General features: G+C 40.1%; 2 protein-coding genes and 1 long non-coding RNA gene across 5 annotated transcripts in view; 2 read left to right on the plus strand and 1 right to left on the minus strand.

Moving 5' to 3' along the window:
* Positions 1-1,144, plus strand: part of LOC119716579 (uncharacterized) — a 15,286-nt gene extending 14,142 nt beyond the window's left edge. The window contains exon 5 of the long non-coding RNA XR_005264856.2: positions 648-1,144. This is a non-coding gene — a long non-coding RNA (uncharacterized lncRNA). The remainder of the gene's footprint in view (positions 1-647) is intronic.
* The window catches only part of DZANK1 (double zinc ribbon and ankyrin repeat domains 1), a 21,520-nt gene extending 17,005 nt beyond the window's left edge, over positions 1-4,515 (minus strand). Inside the window, exons 1-6 of the mRNA XM_027453566.3 lie at positions 4,448-4,515; positions 4,129-4,186; positions 3,339-3,463; positions 2,517-2,670; positions 1,160-1,274; positions 691-787 (exon numbers count right to left, since the gene is read on the minus strand). Coding sequence (XP_027309367.3) covers positions 691-787; positions 1,160-1,274; positions 2,517-2,670; positions 3,339-3,447 — 475 coding nt within the window. The 5' untranslated portion in view covers positions 3,448-3,463; positions 4,129-4,186; positions 4,448-4,515. The remainder of the gene's footprint in view (positions 1-690; positions 788-1,159; positions 1,275-2,516; positions 2,671-3,338; positions 3,464-4,128; positions 4,187-4,447) is intronic.
* On the plus strand, positions 3,881-12,062 carry POLR3F (RNA polymerase III subunit F). Of its 3 annotated transcripts, none has more exons than XM_038177554.2 (9): positions 3,881-3,981; positions 4,686-4,803; positions 6,274-6,341; positions 7,336-7,403; positions 8,170-8,282; positions 8,884-9,027; positions 9,770-9,877; positions 10,596-10,787; positions 11,393-12,062. In XM_038177554.2, exons 2-9 carry the CDS (start codon positions 4,747-4,749, stop codon positions 11,468-11,470), a joined length of 828 nt encoding a protein of 275 aa, XP_038033482.1. In that variant the 5' UTR covers positions 3,881-3,981; positions 4,686-4,746; the 3' UTR covers positions 11,471-12,062. The 3 variants fall into 3 exon arrangements, with proteins under 3 accessions (XP_038033482.1, XP_005012160.1, XP_012948086.1); XM_005012103.6 differs by lacking the exon at positions 3,881-3,981 and adding an exon at positions 4,458-4,597; XM_013092632.5 differs by lacking the exon at positions 3,881-3,981 and adding an exon at positions 4,470-4,601.
* Positions 12,063-13,665: the final 1,603 nt, after the last annotated feature.

Genomic DNA, 13,665 nt, shown 5'->3' on the forward strand with positions numbered 1-13,665 from the left:
GCAAGCATGTGTCTAGTCATTATTCCAAAATTATTTTCAAATCCATATTTTGGGTTAAAACAAACTCCATGGAATTGCAGGAAGTTAAACTAGAAGAAACCTCATTCCTCTCTAAAAGAGCATACTTTTATATTTTTCTCAGTTTAGGCTTTTCTTCCTTCCTACATTGTCAAAAAATCCATCTTATAAGAGTGAATTAATTCGTAAACATTAATGTGATTCCCTACTCTTAAACAGTCCCATTCCTGTGACCAGGGGATAAAAGTCCTTATACAGGAAATCTGGGTCAAGCTTTCATTTTTGCTTTGTGTATTTATTTTGGAATCTTACTGCTGGCAACACTCAAATATCCGTAAAAAAAAAAAAAAAAAAAAAAAAAAAAGTAAAGGATTTGCAATCCAATCAATTTAACAGCATTTTCTGGCACAAATGGGGGCCTTGTTATGTTGCTCAAACTGAACAACCTTTTTTAAAATGTTTTTAAGAGGCAATTTGATATGTGTAAAGGCAATTTTTGTTCTCTATTTGCAGTGCTAAGAACTGGAAATTGGAATTCCCAAAAGATGTTTAGTCTTTTGAGGTGGTTTTGAAACGACCTGTATTTTAATAATGATATAAGATGAAAACCTTACCCTGTCTACTTTCAGCTAAGAGAGAAGTACATTTCAGCTTTATGAAGTAACACCGCACCTTGAAAATCTTGGGGTGCTTCACTCCAGGCAGGTTTGATTTCCATGTTCATTCCATTTTTCTTTGACTTTGTAGTAAACAATCCATCTTCCCTCTCCTAAAAAGTAATTCCAATTGAATTCCAAACAATATATGCATATATATTTGCTCTAATCCTTTTTTCCTATAGGTGTTTGTTAGGATTTTAGGATTTTTAAAGGTTAAGGTTCTTATTTTCAGTGCAAGACTTTGAAAGGCTTAAATTATAAATGCATTTTAAAAATGAATTGGTCAAGAAAGACCAGTGAAAAAAAAGAAAATATGTTGCCTTGAACTTTTAGTATTACCCAAAGGACTGAGGCAGCATAGATGGACAAACAGGGAAAATTAAGTATATAAAAAGTATAGGTTATCAAGATTTAATCTTTAAGTAATCTCATACATACAACTCTTTAAATTCAGACAAGGGGTTACAATTGTTAAAACTTGCCTGTGTGGTGACAGCTTTTAGGAAATTCTTGTCATTGTCTTCAACAGAAGAGATGTTTGGTTGCTTGTACTCTACCAGAAACACCTTTGTTACAACAGTACTCTCCCTGCAGTCCCTGAAAATCAATGTTCACAAAGCTATATACATGTCATGAAGCCACGTGCAGCAAAAAGTAAATCATTGGTGAACATGGTTCTTTTTTATTTGAAGTTAAAAGTGAGCACAACAAGTTATCAATAAAATGTATTAGTATTTTAATCCCTCAACATCTTTTACCTGTAAAACTCCTGATACTGCTGTGTCTGCTTTCTGAGGTAATTACTGTTTGCCAGAATTGCAGAAAACAGAGGACAGCCAGACTTTTCTTCCATTCATAATACCATATTCATTTTCCCAGCCAAGCACCAGGTAGCACACTATTAATTTGATATAGCAACTGTATTTCTTAAGCATTTCTTAAATTACAGCAGTAATGTTAAAAGGCTTGTGAATGTCGAAACCATTCATTTAGGATTTACTGTCATTCTAGAGCATCTATTTCTCCCACTTGAAAATGTCTTAATGAAAACATACTGGAAACAAGTGTTAATCCAAGAAAATACATCCAGGCCTAGACTTTGCATGTCCCTGCACAAGGAATATAACGTTGTAATATTCCAGTACAGATATAAGCACAGGCAACCTGCAGGTGCTAATAGAGGAGAACAGCAAGTCCAGATTCCCAACTGGACTGGGTATTTCTGTCCCCTTTGAAAAACAGGATAAAAATACAACAGAGAATGCATGCATACCCTGTCTCTAGGCACGAAGTTAGGAGAAAGTCAGTGTCTGTGTAGCAAAATCCATTTCTCTGGAATGTTGCATTTTTACTTTACTCTTGTGCATGCAACATTTTTCTTGAGCTGTGGGGTCTGCCATTCTGTGCCCCTTCCAGAGTAACTATGCAAATTCCTGGGAAGACCAGTTTTTTTAAATCTGTTGAATCGTTGGATGACTTCTGATGGCAGAAAATACCACGGTAGTCCCTCTGGCATTTTGATCACGTTGACAGATGAACTTTGAGTATAGTGTATTTTATTAATCTCTCACCCACAGCCTCTATGGATCATTGGCCTATATCCATGTCACAGAATATAAAGATCCTGGAGATGATCCATCTCCATAAACAATGAATAAAAAGTGTTATGAGAAAGTGAAGACAGTGCACCCATAAAGATCACTTAGGTTGCAAACTGGTTGGGGAAAGAGTTGTCTCTCATTTTCCAAATACAGGGTAGTTTAAACAACATGGCTCTAAGCCGCTACTGGGATATCAATCCCCTGACAAAATAAAACTAAAAGAAACCAGGATACTTACTTTGTAACTGCAAGTGCCTTGACCATGATTTTCCCAACTGGTAATATGATAGGACTTTTATACTTAAAAGTGTTGTGCTCTCCATAGCCAAGTTTCTTATTGGGTTCTGGTTTACTTCCATCTAATGTGTAATAAATGGAGACCTCAGGTGTATCTGAAAGACAGAGAAAGTAATTAGCTAAACTGTGGGAGAGCTGTAATAAAAACAAACTCCACACCTCTGGAAATCCTCTCTACTGTGCTTGATTTTTTTCCCATAAACAGAATAAAGCAGTTGTATAAATGACTGAAAGTTCATGACCAAAATTGTTTCTCCCATGAAAAATTGGTTCATGACCAAAATTGTTTCTCCCATGAAAAATTGGTTACTAAATGAATACAATTTCAATTGTACGCAGTATTTCTCTTCTTAAAGTAGCTGTACAATGGTTTTGTAGGGAAACATTGCAAAAACTCATCTGTTCTAAAAACAAAAAAATATATTTTCTCCTACGATGAAATGTGGAATTGTAAGGAAGTCCTTTAGGGTAAGCCTAGCACAGGCTACTTTCAAGTGCTATTTTTGCAGTCACAGCAAAATGCAACAACTTAAAGAGCTTGATCTTGAAAGCAATTAAGACCGCTAACATAGAGGAAAACCCCCCATGTCAATGACATTGTTTGAATTAATAAAATCAAGTGCAAGTGTGTTTGGTGTATCAAAACACAGTTAATTTTATAAGTTACTCAGGGAAGTGGATATTCATAAACGTATGATAAAAAAAAGTTTCAAATGGTCACATAAGAAAATGTTTTACATAGAGTCAAAGCTATTATTCGTACCTGATTTTATTTCTACGAGAGTATTTGTATCTATTTCATGTTTAGCCTTCCCTGGAAGAGGGATTCGAAGTGGTATGACCTGAGGAACTGAGACAGAGCCCGCTGTCATTTTTCTCACCAGTGATCTTTAAAACAGAAAAACAAAAAGGCTGACAACATTTTTTTTTACAGAAGAATGCATTAAGAAATGTGGTCTTTTAATGTAATTCCTCATCTTCATTTGTTTATTTTAGGAGAGAGAACACTGGATACTTTAAACTGCTCACTCATTAATATTTATATATTTTTCACATTGAAAAAAAAATAAGATCCTAACCATCATCACACTTTTGATATTTTCTCCTTGAACAAAGCCTGAGATGAGTTCTGTTGCCTTTATTTCACTTCAGCTTTCCTTGCTCACGACTGACTTCCAAGTATTCAAGTGAAACAGCTTTAGCATCATACATCAGTGATACATGCTAAGAGGGAACAGTGAAGTATCCTGACCCTAATCATTAAAGATATGGTATCATTTTCTCTGCAGGAAGAACAAGCTACTTGTTTTGTTGTGGCCACCTGAATGGGTGTCAGGGCAATGCAAGAAGATGTCCTGACGAGGGCTAGAGAGAGACAGCTATTCCTTAAGCTTATCTCATTTGTGGTATGCATTGAAAATATACCTATAAAGCACGTGCCAAACTTAATTTATCATAATTTACGTATGATGTCATTACCTCAGCCAAAGCTCTCTTGTGCAGCATGCACCCTGTGGCAAAGTCACCTCAGGGCGTGCGGATCAGACCTTTACCTGACACCGGGGGCTGTGACCCGCTCTCCTCAAAGCCTCACCAGCTCTTGGCGCACACCTAGGGCAGAAGCACGGGGTCCCCGGTCAGCATGGTGGGAGCCCACCAGGGGGACAGCACAGGTCACAGGAGACAGCATCAGCCTCACCAGGCCCCCGTGCCCCTTCCTCGCACCACACAGCCCCGCTCCATCCCCTCACACTGGGTCCCGGAGCAGAGACTTGCCTACCCCTCGGCATGCAGACAGCCCCTGCTCACCCCCACCGACCCCTGCCCGCCTCCTTGATCCCTGCCTTCGCCACTCGATCCCCCCCATGTTACCACAGACGCCACCATCCCGGCTTAGCAACCGCCCCGTCCCGCCCCTTGCTCCCCGCCCGGCTCCGACGCCATCGCTGCGCGCCGCGGCGGCGCCATGGCGGAGGTGCGGGTGAAGCCGGAGGCGCCCGACCCGGTGGACATCGAGAGCCGGTGGGTGAGCTCTGCTCTCCTCGCCCCCAGCCTTTGGGATGTGGCAGGATAGGGTTTTTAACCTCGCTCTTCTCCCTCCCTCCCGCAGGATAATCGAGCTGTGCCACCAGTTCCCTCACGGCATCACCGACCAGGTGATCCAGAATGACATGCCCCACATGGAAGCCCAGCAGCGAGCCATGGCCATCAACAGGCTGCTCTCCATGGTAGGTCCCCCCGGTACTTCAGGCACCCTGTGCCACTCGTACGGACGGGCTGTGTGGTGGCAGCCTGCCAAAACGGGGCTGGTTGGAGTCAGTGGCCTTTGCTGTCATTTTACGGTTAGCACAGCTTCTTCTTGGTGGCCGTAACCACGTAGGGTCTCCATTACCAATTAAACATACCTCAAAATTTACTGGTTCTGTTCTGTAACAGAAAGTTAACATCCGTGTGTATGTCTGCTTGTCTAGGTTAGGAAGCTAACACCAAGAAGTAACACGTTAGTCTTCTGATGTGTGCAGAATCCTTTGCTCTTCCCCCCATGTACTACTTTCTGTATTTACTATGTAAAACAGAATGTGATACAGCGCTCTTGTGTGTAGCAGTCAAGTGCAAGTGTAGTTACTGTGGGGTTAGTCACAGTGATAACAAGGCCTGGTTCTGGAAGTAACCTAACCTACCTCATTTTGTTTTTCCTATCTATCAATATGTGCATCAGAACATTGGCTGCAAGCTTTTTTGTTCAATAGCTTTTGAATTGGTTGTCCAGATTTCAGAGTGAGGCTTCGAAGACAGCTAAGCCTCTAAAACTTGTTTAAAATCGATGTCCTGGGGAGTGGGATGCGGGGGGAGATCTAGTAAGTGCCTTATGGTAGGGGAAAGAGCTGTGGTGAGAGCTAGGCCTTAATAAGTATTTCTTCTGTAGAAAAGCATTGAGAGGGATCGTCCTGAAGTGAGAGCTCCATTCAATTACATAATCCAAATCTGTAAGAAACAAGACTGTAACTGTGGGGAGGGGATCAAATAGCAACAGAAGAGCAAATGTTAACTAATGATGTTATATGCATGTCCTTCAACTTGTCTAATTGCTTGTCTCTTTCTCCAAACACAGGAAATAGGAATTTGCCTGGCTAAGGCATAGCAGGACAAGTCTTTTGTGTATGAGATGCTAGTAATTCTCAGTCCTGGCTGTCGGTTTTCTAGTGATCAATACTTAAGCAAAAAAACAAAACAACACAACAAAACAAAAAAGAAAACAACCTTTGCTACTGGAAATTAGAACTGTTTGAAACCCTTGTTCAGTAGAGCTCTAACATTTTTTCTGGATGGCCATGCGATTGAGTATTTTGTTGGGAAGCAAGAGAAATGTATACAAGAACTTGGTGCTCCTTGTACAACAGTAAAATTTAGGAGAAAGAACAGGAAGTACACAGATGTTGTGGGAAGAGGCTGGAACCGTATCTTTCTTTTTATTTTTTTTTCTGATAGCTAATGATAAATGGATACTCATAGGGAAAAAGAGCCTTAATGGTATCATTGTGTCCAGCAGACAGAAATATTAAATTTCCTTTTTTTTTTATTTTATTCAGAAGTCTTTATTTATTTATTTTTTCATTTATAAGTTAAGAAGAATTTTTGCCAAATTTTGAAACAAGCTGTTTGAAGGAAAGTAAACATGCTGTGTCTGTTTCTCCTAGGGGCAACTGGATCTTCTCAGGAGCAATGCAGGTCTCCTGTATAGAATTAAAGAGTCTCAAAATGCAAGGTAAGCCTCGCACTTGTTGAATAAATATTTGAACACAATTCTGACGCTTGTGCCTCATTGCTGAGAAGCCACCAAACAATTTAACGTAGATTCTGTAACAGGAATGTTACAGAACTTAAGTGTACCTTCCTAAAACAAGTATTTAACTCCCCTGAGATGAACCTGGAAACTGTTTTAGTGCTTTGTATTGAACAGAGGCTGTCATGGAACTCCCCCTGTGATGTGCTAGTGGAGTTCCTGAGCTGTCAAAGTGATCTGTGCAAGCAGATGTTTATGCTCAGGTGAAATCCAGCTTAAGTTTGACCATACCATCTGCAACTGTGGTTCTGTGGTCTTCCTCATGGCTCATGTTGGTTGAGCAGTGCTCACATTTATAGAGGTTCCAGGAGACCACTTGATCTGCAGTTCATGCTCTTTAGTTGATTTATTAAAAAGTACCTTCAAACCATGTTTTGTGATGGCTATGTGAGTAAGAGGTGCCAGACTTAATTCTAGAAAGAAAGATCCTTCAAAATTATCCTCAACGCTGGCATCTCACCCTCTCCAATGCATTAGAAAAAGATTGATGCATTCAGGTTTTCTAAGCCCAGTGAAAAGTTGTGTTTTAGAGGTGGGACCACTCTACTGTCCCTTTGTAGACATTCCTTCCAGAGACAGATTATTCAAATTATGCTCTGTTCTGTGACTGACCTTCCGCAGTTGTGTTAGTACGTGGCTTTCAATTCCCCATTGTTACGACAAGTTGAGTAACTCTGGCTTACTCACGTTTCTTTTCAAATTGGGCTCTTTTCTCTTTACTGTGGCTTCTCACTGGCAAACTTGGATTGATCAGGAGAGGTTTAGTGTCATATATTATATTTGCCAATGGCTGGTTTATTGTGCAGATTTTCTTCTTTGTGCATCGTGGGTTTTTTTTTTAATTGTATTTATTTTCAGTTTAAAACTTTCAAACTTTGGGCCTTTTAAAAATCCTGCTGTCTGTTCTACTTTACAGTAAAATGAAAGGCTCCGACAATCAAGAGAAGCTGGTTTACCAAATTATAGAAGATGCAGGCAACAAAGGTAGTTCAAATAAATTATAACCGTAAATGGTACTAACTCTGTTCATGGAACCATTCCTGTCCAAACTTTTAAATGCTTGTCCAGACAATACAAATATAAAATCTAGAGTGCCCTTAACGAGTCTGTTGCTAATATTCCCCTTCAAAAGCAAAGAAAGACACATTTCTCTATTAAAATAACCTCTCCTAGTTGGCTTTTTGGGGCCTCTTTCAGATTATGAATTATGACTTATTTATGGGACTCAAACTGAGGAATCTGTGCAGAACACTCACTACTTAAAGTAAAACTTGCCATCTGTATGAGGTTTAACATCTGTACTGCCAGCAGAAACTACTACTAGTAACTGTGCTTTCTTAGCAGTCTTTGCACACTCTGTTTTAGAGATGGCAGGTAGAACTGGCTGTATTTTATGTTGTTGTCGAAGGAAATACTAGTTATCTAAAAAATGCAAGAACGTTTACTTGATCTATTCATGTTAACAGTCAAATGGGATCTGCATTTAAGAGCTCTCAGAAGAAGAATAAAGGGCAGAAGGACAATTTGATGGCGCTGCCATATGTGTTTTTTTTGTGGGTTGATTTTTGTTCCATCCTCTTTTAACTCTTCCTTTCGTTTTTTCTGGGAGTCATAGGAATCAGAAATACATCCTATGGCTGGCAAGCAAGTCAAGCAATGCTGTGTTGTGATTTTTGGTTTGTGAGTACTTGCAGAAACAAGTGGCTGCTTCTCGTAATTAATTTCTGTTCATTTCTCTGTTTTTAAACAGGCATTTGGAGCAGGGACATCAGATACAAAAGTAATCTGCCTTTAACGGAGATCAACAAGATACTGAAAAACCTGGAAAGCAAGAAACTAATTAAAGCAGTTAAATCCGTAGCAGTGAGTAGTTTGTGACTTTTTAACCATTTCAGATGTTAGCTACATGTTTGAACAGGGGACTGGGAGCAGAGAAGCTTTGTTCTGGCACCAGCTTGGTCACTGACTATGCACTGATGCTGGACTCTCCACCTTTAGAATGAATGTTTGAGGTGTGCCAGATGTAAGAGGCCATAATGTTTGCTAAATATTGAGCATACCACTAATGAACTGATTAATAATCTAATTAAGTAATAAATACATCAAGTTCCTGTAAAGATACTCTTCTTCTGCCCTCCTTTGCCAGTGGAGGGGAATTAGGTTAAAAATTAAATTCGGAGATTATCTTCAGTGATGTTTGAACTGTGTGTGCATTGTTAGTAGGATGGTCTCTCTAACATTGTTAGTAGGATGGTCTCTCTAACAGTATATTATAAAATGATGAGGAGTCTAAATGTATGAATCTTTTCTTTATGTCCATGTTACCTAAGGGTCAAACACATTAATGAGAGCTTGAGCCAGTTCTGTGCCCTAGATTTTAGGTGTAGTAAACCATTTCTTCTGTAGATACTTTGTTAAATCTTCTTTTCTTAGCAGTTAAGAGCCCTGCACTTTTCTCTAACAGGCATCCAAAAAGAAGGTGTACATGCTGTATAACCTGCAGCCTGACCGCTCAGTGACTGGGGGGGCCTGGTACAGTGACCAAGACTTCGAGTCTGAATTTGTGGAGGTGTTAAATCAACAATGTTTTAAGTTTCTACAGAGTAAGGTGAGTGCCACTGCTAAACCAATTTTCCATTTGTATTGTGCAAGTAATTCTTTTATTTCTAAAACCAGTGATGGACAAGGCTTAAGTTTTCCATTGTGTCTTCTGTGTTACCCATTGTTTTAACTGGATCAGCAAATCTGTGCTGGATTTTTGTTTGTCACAGCAAGTGTGATGATACTGCATTTTAACAATGCATATTGTTGCGCCCTTCACAGGGAGTGAAACCTACCTCCAAACTCCAATGACAAGCTAGGCAGCAAAGGACACAGGACCAAACAAAACAGCATTTTTTTTTTTCCTTCAGGGATGCTTATTTCAGAGAGACTAAAGGCTCTAGACAGGCAGCTGTGCCTGGAAGACTATTTTCTTTAGTCTTAACTGTAGAATCATGTTCTCCAGTAAACAAGTCCTAGGCAGATTTATCTGCTAAATAAATAAACAAGGTGACAGGTACAGCAGGAACTTTTCATTGTGTCAACAAAACACCAGATGCTGATATTCCTTCATATCAATCTAAATTACCCTGCAATTTTACACTAACTGACATGAAACTTACATTTGGATGTGCACTGCATTATCTCACATATATCAATCTTGAGGACATAACTTTAAATAAAAAAAAAATGTCCCAGAAATGGTTTGCAAACTAACTTTTATTTTTCAGTCTGCCTGAAACTGAACTGTGAAGGAAGCTGTTGTCAATGAGTACTGATGAGAAATCGCCTTTGTTTTTTTCCCTCAGGCAGAAGCAGCTCGAGAGAGCAAACAGAACCCCATGATACAGAGGAACAGCTCATTTGCATCATCCCATGAGGTGTGGAAGTACATCTGTGAACTGGGCATCAGTAAGGTCAGAACAGATTTGTATTCTCTCAAAATTCTCAGTACATGGCTAGGTACAGGAGTTAGGTCCTGCAAATCTGGTAAGGGGCTGATAAGTGCCTCAGTACCCTGCAGTTACTGATGTGGAAGTGGATTTTGCTGCTCTGTTGCTTTTTGAGGAGTGTCAGTGGTGCTGTATGGGAACCTAGCAGAGTGTGTATGTGTGGGTTTTCAAAGACGTGTAAACATTAGTGTTCACATCCTTGCAGATGGAAACTGGAATTAGTTTTCATTTAATAAACTCACCTGGGGTATGTTTTATAATTTCTTTCAAGTTTGCCTATGCACTTCAAACAGTTTTAGAAGGACAAAACAATGCCATTACTGGTCACCATCAACAGACATATCTTCAATATTTCTGACTTTTTCTTCTTCCACAATTGTTTTGCTGTAAAACTGCAAATGTACCATGCTAGGCTGATGCAGATACTTGAGGCGCATAGGAAAATCTTTTTTAGCCAATCAAGGCTAGTGTAATTCAAAAGTGCCTGGGAGGAAGGACACCTGTTTGCTTTTCTTTTTGTATCTGCACAACCCCATAAAGTGCCCAGTAAGAAATGTGTCTTCATCTGGGATAGGTTAGAACTCCAAGGATTTGGAGTTCTTATGGAACATTTTCTCATCTCATTTTCTCCTTGTAGGACTTACTGGCACATCTTTATTGTATTTATTTTACTGTTTCTTAGGTAGAATTGTCAATGGAAGACATTGAAACCATTTTAAATACACTAATATATGATGGAAAAGTGGAGATGACAATTATTGCTGCAAAGGAAGGGACGGTAGGCAGCGTGGATGGACAGATGAAGTTGTACAGAGCTGTCAGTCCTCTCCTACAACCTACTGGGTTAGTCAGGACACCCTGCGGACTCTGCCCGGTAAGTAACAAATTCCGTATGTGAATATGTGGATGCATGCAAATTTTGGGTAAAACCTTTTAAATGGTCAGCCAGTGTAAATCAGGGTTATGCCTGTGAGTGCTCCTTGTGGATTTCTAAGCCAGCTATGCTCATGAGTATCATTTAGCATCTTAATGTAAGGGGCAGTCTTTAGTTTAGACCAGGATGTTTCCTACTTACATGCTGTCTCTTTCCCTTACTGTATGTAACAGGGTGCTTTCAAGTCCAGCCTGTTCCAAAATATAACTTCTTATCTGATCCTGAGTTTTTTTTCCACCTATTTATATCTTAACAAGCTAACTTCTGTTTAGCTTTTGGTCTTTTCTAAATGGATCCTGAACTGATACGTGGGTGAAACTTGCCAGGCATGTCTGTTTGCATCATTTACTACAGTGGGGTCTGTTCTGCTTTGCTATGCTCACATTATTCTTCAGAACTGGTATTGGACTTCCTATACTTTGTCCTGCGGTAGACTACTGTTTTTCTACAGGGAAAGGAGCAGAAAACACAAGACCACGCTACTTCTAGTTCAGTCATGCTTGATGTACATAATTACTCCACTGACACAGGGCTTTCTTTCCCAGGTTTTTGATGATTGCCATGAAGGTGGTGAGATTTCTCCATCAAACTGTATTTATATGACAGAGTGGCTGGAGTATTAAGGTGAAAGAAAAACTGTAAACTGGATTCATTCCATATAGCCAAGGTGACAAAGCAGCTTGCTTTTTTAGAAGTGGACTTCCAAATTTGTGAACAACTTCAAGTTTCTTGTTTTTCAAGTAAACATGAAGCAGCAACACATCAATTGTGTGTCCTGTGAGAGGGCTGAAATTCAAACCAGGACTGAAGATCAAGTCTGAAGTGAAAACAGATCCATTCTTGTACAAAAATGTGTGTGACTTGAAAAATGTCATAGAACTGGGTGGTGATGTGTCACTTTCAAGGACTGTGTTGAGTACTCTGCTGACATTTACTTAAAATGAGAGAAAAATAAGTCATCAGCTGATCAGAAAAACTTGCTGGTGAGTGTTGCCAAGAATGAGATCCCAAACTTTGCATTCTGACTAATGCTGCTGATGGGAGCTTAAGTCCTAAAGCTGACGCTTTTTTTTCCCCATGATAGCTACCATCTAATTGGAAGCTAAAAATCTAATGTGGGAAAAATCTTAAATATGTTAAATAGAACTCACTGATTCTTCACCATCTTTCTTACCTGCTAATTTATCATTAAAACGCTGTTTGATTTGTCTTACATATTTTTGTGCTTCGTTATCTCCACTGCTGTCATTATCTGGTGATGTATCTTTATTTATTCCTTCATCTGACGGCTAGAGGATCATCTAATCTGTGTTGCTGTGTTCTGGCAGCTGCATTATATACACACGTCAGCTGAGATTTTGATTGTAAGTATTCTGTAAAGATGTGTTTTCCAGAAGAGAAACAGTTCCTCTGGCCTGATACTACAGGTACAGGGAAAACTTTTATAGACTGTCTGAATGCCCTCAGGGTTGCCAAAGATGCCAGTGACAGCTGTTTGTACATAAATATGGCCCCTGGCCTTGGTTTGTGATCTGAGAGAGGCACGATACTGGCACATCATCAAAAAGCATGAGCTTCTCTTCCTGTGATGTGGAGCCAATTTGTGTTTCTTGTAAGCACGGCCTCCCTGGCTCCTCTGTGCTTCTCTGGACTGATGAATTGGCAATAACTTATAAATTGTGTTGTAATAAGCCTATTGCCCTTGATGGTGGCCCAAGGCATGCTGGAACACGGATGTGTTCTTTGAGGAAACTAGACACAGCTCTCTACGGATCTCTGGCAGTATCAGAGGCATGACACTCTTTGTAAGTAAATAGACTTTTGTACCAACTGTTATGCTAACTAGTTACATCACGTCTTCCTTAATCTGTAATCAAGCAACATCTTGAGAAGTCATCTTTCTCAGGAGTTAAAATACTGTGCGTATATGGTACAACCAGCTCTCTGCCATCCAGAATAACCAGAGGGCTGGGATGAAGTACTCATGGGCAGGGCACTGTAGACAAGTGAACATTGCACAGAGAGCCTGATCCCAGTACAACTTGTTTCCTATGACTTAGCCTTGCTGGATGTCTACACAACCACCCAGTATCTTTGTGATAGCCTCACAGTGCTGGGAAATGATTACTGGGGTTGAGCACAACAGTGGACCTGCTGCATCGAGCTGTTTTCAGAACTCCATCTGAAGATAAGCCCTCCTGGACACTTTGTTGGGAGGGCAATGGTCAAGCACCTTTGCTTATAACGTGGACTGTGGGCAGAAGGATCATGCTGGTGGGTTCTGTGCAAGGAATAAAAAAATAAAAGTATTTGCTGTCCCATAAAGGGAATGTGTATACACAGAGGCAGCCAGGCATGATGTCTTAGACTGGAGCAGACAGCTAGGATGACAAACTGGCACATCTGGGGAATGACTTTGGTGTTAGCTAGTGTGAGTGCCCACGACTGTCTCTTTTGTCGTAGTGTTGTCTCTTGCTTGATGTGACAGGGATGCACCTCTCTATCCACAGAGGCAGAAGTGTTGTCAAAAAAGAGATGTGGGGGTGAAATTACTATATGTTTGTTCTTTCTCTGCTGCCTTTAACCCCTCAGCGCACTGAAGCCTGAGAAAAATGCTTCACAGAAAGGAGTCTTAACATAAATGACTTAGCATAAAGGATGCTTCAGACATCCTTTATGTGGCCAAAGGTAGTTTGAGGTTTGGGGCTGGGATTGCCTTTGTCTTGCTGCTTTCAAGGATGACTTAACACAACAGGGTCTGCATCCTGCTGCTGCAGAGATAACGCAAATTATTTGTGTTCTGCTTCAGCTAGAAGAC

The sequence above is a fragment of the Anas platyrhynchos genome, chromosome 3 (genome assembly GCF_047663525.1).
Source record: "Anas platyrhynchos isolate ZD024472 breed Pekin duck chromosome 3, IASCAAS_PekinDuck_T2T, whole genome shotgun sequence".
In the NCBI taxonomy this organism is placed as follows: Eukaryota; Metazoa; Chordata; class Aves; order Anseriformes; family Anatidae; genus Anas; species Anas platyrhynchos.

Bases quoted from the DNA above. Each gene is read 5' to 3' on its own strand.
- POLR3F (XM_005012103.6), top strand. From the start codon at position 4,542: ATGGCGGAGGTGCGGGTGAAGCCGGAGGCGCCCGACCCGGTGGACATC. The intron at 8,283-8,883 runs GTGAGTAGTTTG...TTTCTCTAACAG, and splicing joins AAGCAGTTAAATCCGTAGCA to GCATCCAAAAAGAAGGTGTA. The intron at 10,788-11,392 runs GTAAGTAACAAA...TTTCTTTCCCAG, and splicing joins CACCCTGCGGACTCTGCCCG to GTTTTTGATGATTGCCATGA.